Source organism: Octopus bimaculoides, chromosome 2 (genome assembly GCF_046866305.1).
Source record: "Octopus bimaculoides isolate indiv1 chromosome 2, ASM4686630v1, whole genome shotgun sequence".
Classification (NCBI taxonomy): domain Eukaryota; kingdom Metazoa; phylum Mollusca; class Cephalopoda; order Octopoda; family Octopodidae; genus Octopus; species Octopus bimaculoides.
In genome coordinates, this window is record NC_142929.1 from 169087308 (window position 1) to 169100170 (window position 12863).

Below are 12863 nucleotides of genomic sequence, written 5' to 3' on the forward strand. Positions count from 1 at the left end.
ATTTTGTCAAGTTTTCCTTTGACGATGTTAATCACAAGCCAGTTTTATTTTTGGGGGTAGTTTTTGTTTTTACTATTGGATTCTCTTTATGCTACTAACCAATCTACCCTGAAATAATGAGTGAAGTTTGATTTTTTTGCTCAGCCTGACAAATTTAGGGTATGTAGTTGTCACTGCTTGTGCACTACTCAAATGGTTTTGTAACTATGTGATCAGCAGTCTTTTATGTAATGTAATTATATTTGAAGCATAGGTACATGAAATGTTCTATTTTCCTCATCTTGGGTGATCATAATCAATGGTACTGACAGGTTTTGACTGGCTACCTCTAATATATATATACATGTGTATGTGCCTGATCCTGAGTAACAGTCAAATGAAAGTTCTGTGATCAATTCCTATCCTGACTTGAGCAGAAATATCTTTTCTTAAGACAGTCAGTGTCAACTCATCAAAATGAGCCAGTCATTCCCACTGTCTTTTCATGCTGGCATGGATCGTTTGATTTGACTGGATCTGGCGAGCCACATGACTGCATTTTGCTCCAGTGTCAGCTTTGGTGTCGTTTCTACAACTGAATGCCCTTTCTAATGCCAAACACTTTACAGTATGTTCTGGGTGTTTTTTTCATGCCACTGGCACTAGTGAGGTTGCCAAGTAACTTGCAAGACAGGAAAATCAGTATCTAAGATTTTAGCCCTTTAGCATTTAGATTACCCTGTCAAATGTAATGCTTATTTATTCATATTATTTTCAGTTAATCATACATTATCTAGTAGCTTTAAGATTTCAATGATGTGATTGTATATTTTTAGAATGACATTGCAGGGTAGTTGTGAGTGGCCTGATCTGTTCAATTTCAACATAAAACTGGTAGGATATGGCTGGTTTGAATGCTAAAGAGTCAAAGCATTCAACATGAGGAAAATAGCCGAAATAAAGCATTTTGTGTGGATTATTTCTAAAGATTGGTAGCAATACATGCTGAAAAAAAGAACTGGTGTATATATATATATATATATATGTATATATATTGAGCATGGCCATTGCTAGTACTGCCTGGGTGTGGCCGTTGCCAGTACTGCCTGACTAGCCCTCGTGCCGGAGGCTGCACCAGGCTCAATCTGATCTGGCAAAGTTTCTACAGCTGGATGCTCTTCCTAACACCAACCACTCCGAGACACCAGCACGAGTGTCAGTCAGGCGGTTCTGGCAACGACCACGTTCAAAAAGGTGTTTTTTACGTGCTACCTGCACAGGAGCCAGTCTGGCGGCACTGGCAACAACCATGCTCAAATGGTGCTTTTCATGTGCCACCAGCAAGGGAGCCAGTCCATGGCCCTGACAATGATCACGCTCGGATGTGCCTTTAACGTTCCACTGGTACAGTGCCAATCAGGAAGTACTGCGTCAGCGATTTTGATTTGTTTTCACTTGCCTCAATAGGTCTTCGCAAGCAAAGTTTGTCCAATGAATGAGGGTATTCACAAGTGGGCTGGTTACACCCACTGGCATAGGCCATGGGCCATGGTCTCACTTGGCTTGTCGGGTCTTCTCAAGCACAGCATATCTCCAAAGGCCTCGGTCACTTGCCATTGCCTCAGTGAGGCCCAATGTTCGAAGGTCATGCTTCACCACCTCATCCCAGGTTTTCCTGGTTCTACCTCTTCCACAGGTTTCCTCAACTGCTAGGGTATGACACTTTTTCACACAGCTATCCTCATTCATTCGCAACACATGACCTTACTAGCGCAGTCATCTCTCTTGCACATCACATCTGATGCTTCTTAAATACAACTTTTCTCTCAGGGTGCTTACACTGTTGTGTATGCACACTGACATTACACATCCAGCAGAGCATACTGGCTTCATTCTTTGCAAGCTTACGCATGTCATCAACAGTCACTGCTATGTAGCATGGCTGTTCATACACATGCATCATATAGTCTATCTTTTACTTTGAGCAAGAGACCCTTTGTCACCAGCAGAAGTAGGAGGTCTCTGAACTTTGCCCAGGCTATTCTTATTCTAGCAGCTACACTTTCAGAGCATCCACCCCTGCTACTGACTTGGTCCCCTAGGTAATGGAAGCTATCAACTACTTGTAGTTTTTCTCATAACCACCCACACACCTACCTTAAAAATATCACACAAATCAACATTTTTGATTTGTGCCTAGCTCTGAAACAGAAATATGTCTGTGACATTCATGTTTTCCCAAGATAAATTCCAAATGTGACTTGAAGACAAATTTGTAGAATTAATTTGTTACTTTAGTATTCATATATTGTTTTACCACAATATTTTCTCAACTTTTATTGAAATATATTGTAGTTCTATATTTTTGTTCAATCAGTATATTCACAGAGAAGGCCGATAGCATTTATTTGATGGAGATGGTTAGTGGAACCCAAAGCTCTTGTTATTAGACCATAAAACATTAGATCACAGTTTGGTAGTCCTAAGTTCAACTCCATTATACATTATATTATGTTGTATTCATTATACTGTTGAACTTATTTGTGTTTTATTTTGCCTGTGGGAATAGATGAATTGCTCACAATCCCAAGGTGCTCTCTCTTTCTCCCCCTGGCTCTCATCTTTTTTTTCCCTTTCTTTTCCTAGTCTTTCCTCTAGTATCTGACAAAATGTTATAACTTTTTTTCCTTAATATTAACTGTTAACATCTCCTGTATTTTTGTCTTGTTATTTGTATTTGCTTTGCTTTATGTGTATCATCATCATCATCATCATCATCATCATCGTTTAACGTCCGCTTTCCATGCTAGCATGGGTTGGACGATTTGACTGAGGACTGGTGCAACCGGATGGCTACACCAGGCTCCAATCTAATTTGGCAGAGTTTCTACAGCTGGATGCCCTTCCTAATGCCAAACGTGTATATACATATCATTATGTCCACTTTCCTGTTTGCATGGGTCACATGGAATTCTTTGAGGCAGATTTCTGTATGGCCAAATGCCCTTCTTGTCACTAACCCTCATCTGTTTCCAAGCAAGATATTTCCCTCATGTCCAGATATGTTTTCCTCTGAAAAATGGAAATGAACAACATTGCATGTATGTTGGTAATAATGATGATTGTGTATGTGGGTGAGATCTAGGCTTGAAGTTATGTACAAGCTACATCCATGTCATTATGTGCTAAGCTTCTCATATAAAGAACTTAAGTAAATTGAGCTGGAATGGCTATTTAATATTTACACAATTTAGTTAATGTCTATTACAGGCACATTGAAGGAAGCCAGCTCTAAATTACGTGTAGTCAACTTGAATAAATGCTTCTTCTGTCACTAATCTACATTGAAACCTAATTAAAAATTATAATCTGCATTCCTCATTGTTAAGTAGTTCAGTGGTGAATGGAAGAGCTATGGTTGTCTTAGACTATGGATTGTCTCTTGTGGGTATCATCACATTGAGTTCTTTGATATGTTACTTCACAGGTTTGTCTATTTTAGTTAATTTAAATGGCTATTATATAGATAGACATTAAACTTTATTATTTTTTGTGGAATTCAGATTTTTTTTAAAATTAAGAACTTTTAACATTTTGAACGGTTTAATTTTTTTACTATCTAAATTGTTTTTTGAATAAAGATAATCCTTTTTGTATGCTCTTTCTTTCTCTCTCTTTCTCTCTCTCTCTCTCTCTCTCTCTCTCTCTCTCTCTCTCTCTGTGTTTGTGTGTGTATATATATATATATATATATATATATATATATATATCAGGAACGGGAAAGGAGTAAACCTGTGGGCACTTTATATGACAAGGGAAACATCTAGCAGTATAGGAAAATGGCTGTAGTTTGAATTTGTTGCAAAAGTACCACAGTAGCATTTATGTAGCTCACCCACATAGAAATCTAGGTACATGACTACTCTGATGAGTGCACTTGTCAACAAAAGATGCCATTGAAGGACAGTATTGCTTTGAGGCTGATGCCACTGTTTGGTTATGAGGTAGCTCAAGAGTGGGCAAGAGATGACTGGATTCTTGTGCTGTTGAAACCACATTTGATATTTCCCAGTTGTGCTCATTATTTGTTCATGTAGAAAATTAGGGAACATAAAAATAGCATGCCATATATCTCTAAATATTTTCATTTGAAAATATTAAGTCTGACTTTGACAAGATAAATACACAAAAGCATTTCTTAATTTTCAAGATACAATTTTTGTTTTTATATTAAAATTATTTTATTTAATATTATGCAAAAAGGAGTGGGTAATGGATTTGGAAGGTGCAACAGCTAGTCTGCTTGGATTATCCAAATATAGAATGTGGACATAAGGTAGAGAAAGATGAGTAATTGTAGTTAGGACTCACCACAAGTATCCAGATGAGCAGCTTCGCTACTATCTTGCAACTTTATTACCTGGGTCTTTAATCTGAGGTGCTGTTGACTAGGTGTAGAATCCTTAATGGGTATTTAGTATATGAACTGTGTGTGTGTGTCTTGTTTCAGAGTTTATTAACAAAATTGCTGTTATCTCTAATAAAGTCAAATATAAAAATCCTTGCTTTCTGGTAATTTAGGTAATCCATTATTTAACTCAGTTTTTGGTAGATAACTGTTTTGATCTAATTTTGAAAGAAGTGCCTTTTGAAAAAGGCATCAGTAAGTGTTTAACAAATCATTCTAAAAGAATTTGGAATTGTCTATTAATTTATCCCACTCTTGTTGTTAAGTTCCAGGTTATTTCTGTTCCAATCCTTCTTGCTATGATTATCTCAGTTTATTTTCAGACAACATATCCAGAGTTACATTAACCAATATGTCCTTTTTTTAAAATATTTTTCAAGATATTAAAGTTTGAAATGTGTTATTTCTAGTACTGATATAGAAGTGCTCTAATTTTATATCCTGCTGTAGAGCCCAAATTCCACACTTCTATTTGTTACCTATTTTTTTCCACTTCATGGAACTTAGCTTCCATTTCATGTCTTCCATGGCTTGTAGATTTTGTAAATATTTTAAAGATCACATTTGTTAGCCTTCTGTCTATTTGTTTAGCCTGTGCATTTTAAAAATTGTATCAACCACATAAAAAAGTCAAATGTTACATGTTTGTAGCTGTTTTTTTAGAAAATTAGTTATATGATTTAGTGCTCAACAGTTTTTATATTATACACCATATTTACTTTTTATCAAAAAAGACATATTTACAAAGATGTTTCTGTCTGCAGATTTGTAGAAATTGATAAACTAACAGATTTTTGTGATTGGACCTTTCTGTAGGTGGATTGATAATCAATAGAGAGCTAGACTCTTGTGTCATTTAACTGTGGGCCTCTATGTTCTGAGCTCAAATCTTGACGAGGTCACATTGTTTTTGAGGTCAACAAAATAAGTACTAGTTAAATGCTGGCGCTAGTTTAATAGTATTTTTTAATAAAATTCAAATAGCTTTAAATGGTCAAGATCAGCATTTTTATTTCTTCAATAAAATTTATAATTGCAATTATCACATTTTTCTGAATATTTAAAAAAATTTCTTTTTAATGTAGATTTTGCCTTAAAATATAAAAATGCTCTTCTAGGTTACATTCTTTTAAAATTTGTGACAGTGTTCCTTAGAAACCATTAGTTTCATTTAATCTACAAGTAATAGCATTTACCATTTCTCATTTTTTTTTCTTTTTTGTTTTTTTGCAATTACTAATATTTTGATTTTATTTTTTTATTCAGAAGTCTGTAATTTTTCTTGAACCTGATCTCTAATCATATTCATCTGGCATGAGTTTTTTTTGTTTTTTTTTTTGTCATGGTCATTTTTACATCCACTTTTCCACATTACCATAGGTTGCTCCAGCCTGTTTCTACACACTTTTCCACCCATTGCAGTCTTTTGCCATCTTCTTTGTGAGGTTCAGCATCCTAAGATGAGCCCTCACCATTTCTTCCCATGTCTTCCACTTGTTCACCCTGCTATCATTCTTCATACACAGCACATGTACATGCTAGCAGTCTTCTCTTCGTAATATATTGAGCAGAGCATGGCTCTCTTCATTTCTATAATGCAGCATTACATCTCATACTTTGATGCCAATGGAGGTAGTAGCTTGAACTTTTTTCCCCACTCTATCCTTTGATTATTCTGCTTTTGTGACACCCACTGTTACCTAGGTGAATAACTACTGTTACACGTCTAGGTAATAGAAGCTATCAAACTCCTCCTAGCATATTTTCTGGCAGTCAAAAGAATCCATTTCTTGAGTGCTCTTAGTGCTTAGTTCTGTGCATCTATTACATGTGAAATTCTTTTCTGTCAGCTTGCAAAATATCTCACTGCATCTTTTGGGTATACAGTCTTGACTTCCTATCTAGTCATTTCCTGTATGTTAAACTTCATTACTTCTCTGTTGGTTGTAATGTTTTATTTTCTCTTTTTACTAAGACTTTGTCTTCCAGAATTGACCATTAAGGCCTTATAATTCTAACCCTTCCATATCGGGAAGTTTTTGCTAACACTGACTGATTCAATATACTGAAGTTTACACAAACAGCCAGTTTTGATCTCTCCTATGACCAGGTGACGGTTAATAAACAAGAGTGGGCTGGGAATCGAGCCTTGATGTCCACTTCCGTGGACACTGAATTCTTCACACCACTAGCACAACTCTCATAGCTATACCACTCCACATTTTGTTTTAGTAACCACCAAACTACAAACCTAGTAGAGCTCCTGTCAAAGTCTATTCCAGGTTAGTGAAAGATAGGTATAACAGTTTCTTCTTGGCTAAAATCTTCTGTAGTTTCCTAATGAGGGTATTGGTAGTTCCATGTTCTATCACTAATCCAAACTGCATCTCATATAGTTTCTCTTCTGATTAATTTTGCTCTCAGTCTCCCTACCATTTTTGCTGACTAGATCTATGAGTTTAATCTAATTACTCCTTTCTAAAGAATCTCTTTTGTTCTTGTAGCATTTAGCAATGCTGTTGCTTTGTCATTTATTGGAAATAACACATTCCTGCTCTGCCTAATGTGAGTAAGTAGTGCATGTCCAACTTCATCGGATACTTCCAAGCTCTTAGTAACTGTTCCTTCCTGAGAGGTTTGCTGTTTTCCCTGCCTTCATCTTTTAATGGTCCTTTCTACCATACAAAGCAGTCAAACTCTGGTTGGTCTCCCTTTGTTGAGTCCATATAAGGTGATACCTCTTTTTCCCTTCAACAACCACTTTAATACTCATGACCCTTTCTTTTCTGTGTTGATGAGGGCAAATGCTCTGCTATAATTCCATGTACTCTTTTCATCAACAAGACCTTGACTTGTGTTGGCACATTACTTGATAATCCAAAACTTTTCAAGCTTTGTGATTAAGAGTATCAGTAAACTTCTTACTTTTGCTCCCCTCTTCTAAATATACTTGACATCTAATTTTCTGTTCTAGTTACCTTGTAATGTTCCTTGACTAATACTCTGCTTTTTATGTCCCTTTCTATAGCTCTTTCTGTTGTACTATACTGCCACCCTATTGCTCTCTCATTTTTCTAGAATCAAGTCTTTGTTCCTTCCAAAAACCTGGTCTGTGGTTCACAGTAGTTTGTGTTACAAGGAACATTCAGTTGACTTCGATCTCCCTTTAATCATAGGTATCACATAGTCCTTCTTACAAGCTACATACAGTTACGTAAGATCTTTTAGATTCCATATTTTTCTTTAATTTGTCTTTTGTTTCTGAGTCCAACTAATTATCCTGAGGTCACTAATTACTAGTCTATGTTGAGGGTGAAGAAAGTCTTTGCATTGATAATCAACTGTTTGTCCTGTTTTATGGTGAGGCTGAAGTATCTGGCTAGCATATTCACCTAAGTGATAGATGATCAGGTGATTAGATTATTTTCTGAAGATTTTGTTACAGATTTTTTTTTGTGTGTGTATATCTTTACAGAACTCCAGTATCCTTAATAGCTCTTTAGTTTTTGTACTGTAGCCATATGTTTATCAGAAATAGCTATCCTGGTATGGTCTACTATAATTATTAACATTACCAGCCATGATAACGAAGTCGTTGTTGCCTATTTTAGATGTCATCTGCAAGTGGGACTTACAAGAATGATCTTTTTGCACACCTGTAAATTCTGATAGCTTATTTATTTGTTTCATATTCTGACTACTTGATTACTGTATTCAATTCTCTGTTAACAATATTTCTGCTGCTCCACCTATTACACAGTTGTTATTTGCCTAAAAGGATTTGTACTGTCCTTTGCCTGTATGTGAAGTTTGGTTCAGGACCCTCTGCATATCATCTCATGTACACTGCACACATTTTAATATCTTTACTCTAATGTCCCTACAATCCCTCCAGATTTACTTTTTCATTATGCCGACAGTAATGGTAGCAGACCTAAAATTCTGAATGGAGGAGAGTTTCTTGTGGTGATGAGTGAGATGGGTTTGCCTGTACTTGTGAGAAAGAGAGTTGCTGTGATTGTCAAGCCATTCTCCACTACAATGCATAGCACTGATATGTTAAATCTTTGTCACATATATGCAGTTAGGATGTTTTTGTTTTTTTATTTATTGCATTTTATATATTTATTCCACAGAAATGGCACAAGCATGATTTCCCTGATTATTCCTCCCAAGGATCAAATTTCTCGAGTTGCTAAGATGTTAGCCGATGAGTTTGGCACAGCTTCTAACATAAAGAGTCGAGTAAACCGGCTATCTGTGCTGGGTGCCATTACATCAGTACAACAGAGACTAAAGTTATATAACAAAGGTAACTCAAACAGAAACGTTTCTGTGTTTTTTTTTCTTTTATGTGTGGTTTGGAGTGCTGCTTTCCTGTTACTCTCTTGCCTCAGATGTGCTTTCAATCAAACTGTTGTTGACTATATCAAGCTTCCACTTCATACTCACTTAGAACATAGAGATAAATTAAACCTGTAAACCAAATGAGATTGTCGTCATGGCCGATGCTGGTGATTTGTAACTGGTACATAAAAAACACCAACTATAGTCTTGGAAGGGTTTTCAGCTGTAGAAACCATGCCAAATCAGATTGGAACCTGGTGCAGCTCCCTGGTTTACCAGTTTTCAGCCAGACTGTCCAACCCATGCCAGCATGGAAAGTGGACGTTAATGATAATGATGATTTGTTTCAGTTTTTGAGAATATACTGATGTATGATGTGACACTTCATAAATCACCATCTTGTTGCATGTGTGTATATACAGCAATAATAGGATAAAGAATGATAGTTCATTGATGGAAGTATTTTGTCTCAAAGAGATCTCACTTTTGCTAAAAGACAGTTGTAATTCTTTGGGAATATGTCTAATATGCAGGGCAACTGATAGGGTATAACTCACTGAAAGGCACTAGTTCCATGGGTGGGACAGGAACATAACCAGACAATGAGCAATGTGGATATGGTATAGGTTTGCATATAAGACAAATAAGTAATTTGTTGTGGGGAAATTATATTTGGAAGCTAGATATTGGATATAACTAACTAGGAGAGATGGGGTACAAGATAGCTTTGCCATATCTCTAAGTACTGAGATATCAAATCAAAACTGCTTTGAATTACAAGACAATGCGCATATCAGAATTGTGCAAGAAGGTTGATAAAATCACGCTATAAAAAAAAGATTACGAGTAAGATAAAGCATTCTGCTCCTAAAGGAGAAATCAGGTGAGCCAGCAGAAGGCTAGATTAGTGTTTCTCACTTTTATCTTTTATTTCCTTCAGTCACTTGATTGTGGCCATACTGGAGCACTGCCTTATAGGGTTCTTAGTTAAGCAAACTGACTCCAGGAATGTTTTTTTCCTTTTTTTTAAGCCTATTACTTATTCTATTGGTATCTTTTGCCGACCTGCTAAGTTACTGGGATGTAAACACACCATCACCAGTTGTTGAGTGGTGACAGGGCTTTCAATTTCTGTCTACCAAATCCGCTCACAAGGCTATAGTAGAAAACACTTGCCCAAGGTGCTACTCAGTAAGATTGAACCCAGAACCATGTGTCAGGAAGCAAGCTTCTTACCACACAGCTATGCTTGCACATGTATATGTATTATTAAATCAAGGTATGTAAAAATCTCTTTGGAATAGATTTTGCTAGTCTGGTTTTACTCTTGCTTAATCAAATTATAACAGAATTTTTTCTTTTTTAACTTTTAGTGCCTCCTAATGGTTTAGTCATCTATTGTGGAACCATTGTTACAGACGAAGGAAAAGAGAAAAAAGTTAATATTGATTTTGAACCGTTCCGACCTATAAATACTTCGCTCTACCTCTGTGACAACAAATTTCACACGGAAGTAAGTGTTCCTCAGTTTATATTCAACTATCAGTAATAACAGGTTATTTATTACACAGTGGAGACGACTTAGTACTTTCATGGCAATATTTCTAAAATAATTTACTACCTATGTATTTTAAATCAGCACTAGAGTTGGTCTTGTGTAATGGTTATCAAAATGGTTAAGGTTGTTTTAACAACTTTTGTTGGCTTCTGAATTTGCAAGATAATCTTGTTACAGTGTTTAAATTTATGTAAATGTAGCAGTGAAAATCTTTACTGGCATTGCTTTAATACATCAAAATTTGTCTGCGATATAACTGATAAACTATCTCATATGAGTAGCATAACACTCTTGCAGTTGTTTTGAAGCATTAAAGTAGACTCTCGGGATCTACTGTTTGTGCAATCCAGTAAACATATAACCTTTTGTAAAACATACAGCTATCCTTTTTGCGGATTCATCTAATTCCTGTAGGCACATTTTATCACTACAAACGGGATTCAATACTTGAAACATGATACTGTAAAATAACTTATAAAGCTTTTTCATTTTACCATCATCAGTTCTTTTAAGATTGCACCCTTATATTTTAATGAAAAATTTGTGCCCAAAATTGTGATGTTATATCATTATGAACCATGATCCCTCTGTGCTCAAGTTGTAACTGATCCATATATTATGATCTGTTTGGGATTCTTGATTTATGTACGATATAAACTGGATGAATTGTGCCAGTTTTCAAGTATTACACATTGTGTGTAGCACCTTATTGGAAGTTTTCTTTAATTACAGGCTTTAACAGCACTTTTGGCAGATGATAATAAGTTTGGTTTTATTGTGATGGATGGTAACGGAGCCTTATTTGGAACCTTATCTGGAAATACACGAGAAGTACTTCATAAATTTACAGTTGATTTACCAAAGAAACACGGTAAATTTTTACAAGCATTTCAGCTTTTCATCAAATTACCTTTTTGCAGCATGCATCAGCATTCATCTTTGTACAGGAAAACTTTGTATTATAACTTTGAAACAAATATATTCATTTTTTTTTTTTTTTTAATGTCCACTTTCCATGCTAGCATGGGTTGGACGATTTGACTGGGGACTGGCGAACCAGATGGCTACACCAGACTCCAATCTGATCTGGCAGAGTTTCTACAGCTGGATGCCCTTCCTAACGCCTACCACTCTGAGAGTGTAGTGGGTGCTTTTTATGTGCCACCGACACGAGGGCCAGTCCGGCGGTAACTTTTACCAATATTTACAGGCAGTAGTTACTATCCCAAATTTTTGTTTTGTAATGAAATCACAGATTATTTTTAATCCTTTAGCATTCAGATTACTCAATCAAATGTAATGCTTATTTATTCTCATTGCTTTGAGTTAATCATACATCATCTCAATAGCTTTTAGATTTTGATGATGTGATTGTATTTTTTTTAGAAACTAGATCTAGCTGGTTTAAATGCTAAAGGGTTAAAGCAGTGACTTGATTGGTTTTGCTGAGAACACCACCACAGTTGCTATTGAGCTTGTTGGATGTATTGTCTCTAGTTACTCTATTTCTAAAATTGCTTTGATATATATATGATATGTAAAGTTATTCTAATTTTTAATGTGGAATGTGACAAGAAGAAAATTAATCATTTCATGTTTCAAGATTTGTTTCTTCCTTCTTTAATTAACAATTTTTATTATCACAAATATGCTTTTGGTGTTTCTATAGGTCGTGGTGGACAATCAGCATTGCGGTTCGCTCGATTACGGATGGAGAAACGTCACAACTATGTACGAAAAGTTGCTGAGGTGGCAGTTCAGTTATTCATTACCAATGACAAGCCCAATATTTCAGGACTTGTGTTGGCTGGTTCTGCTGATTTTAAAACAGAACTTAGTCAATCAGATATGTTTGATCCAGTGAGTATTTAGCTTTGTGCTTGATCTTGTATTTTAGGTTTGTAGTACTTGGTATTTTAGTCTTGCACATTTAAAGAATTTTGAGGCTATAGTGCAACTGAATGCTATTTTATTTCTCTATTTCAGAGATTACAAGGCAAAATTATCAAGATAGTTGATGTTTCCTATGGAGGAGAGAATGGTTTTAATCAAGCAATTGAACTAGCATCAGATGCTTTAGCGAATGTTAAATTTATTCAAGAAAAGAAATTGATAGGTATTTAAAAAAGTTTTTTTGAAATATTATTTTAAAGAAATTATTACTTGGAAACTGGTACAGCTCTCCAGCTTGCCATCTCTGGTCAAACCGTTCAGCCCATGCCATCTCTGGTCAAACCGTTCAGCCCATGCCATCATGGACAACAGACGTTAAATGATGATGATAAGGCTGTGGTGTTTCCTACATACTATAGTGTACTAAAGAATAAACCTTTGACATTAAATAGCTGGACAGTCATTAGTGACTGTCTTGATACAATCTCAGTGTAATTAGTAATAGGAATCAGCTGGACCAATTTCAAACTTCATTAAGATTTCATCAGCAACTGGCACCTATCTCTAACTATCCACTATGTATGTGTGCATGCAACTGCTATTATTAAGGGTTTTATT

The 12863-nt window shown here is 35.7% G+C and overlaps 1 protein-coding gene across 1 annotated transcript in view; it reads left to right on the plus strand.

Annotated features, from left to right (window-relative positions):
* Positions 1-12863, plus strand: part of LOC106872975 (eukaryotic peptide chain release factor subunit 1) — a 36098-nt gene that overhangs the window by 8287 nt on the left and 14948 nt on the right. The window contains exons 2-6 of the mRNA XM_014920161.3: positions 8584-8759; positions 10168-10307; positions 11085-11223; positions 12022-12212; positions 12339-12468. Coding sequence (XP_014775647.1) covers positions 8584-8759; positions 10168-10307; positions 11085-11223; positions 12022-12212; positions 12339-12468 — 776 coding nt within the window. The remainder of the gene's footprint in view (positions 1-8583; positions 8760-10167; positions 10308-11084; positions 11224-12021; positions 12213-12338; positions 12469-12863) is intronic.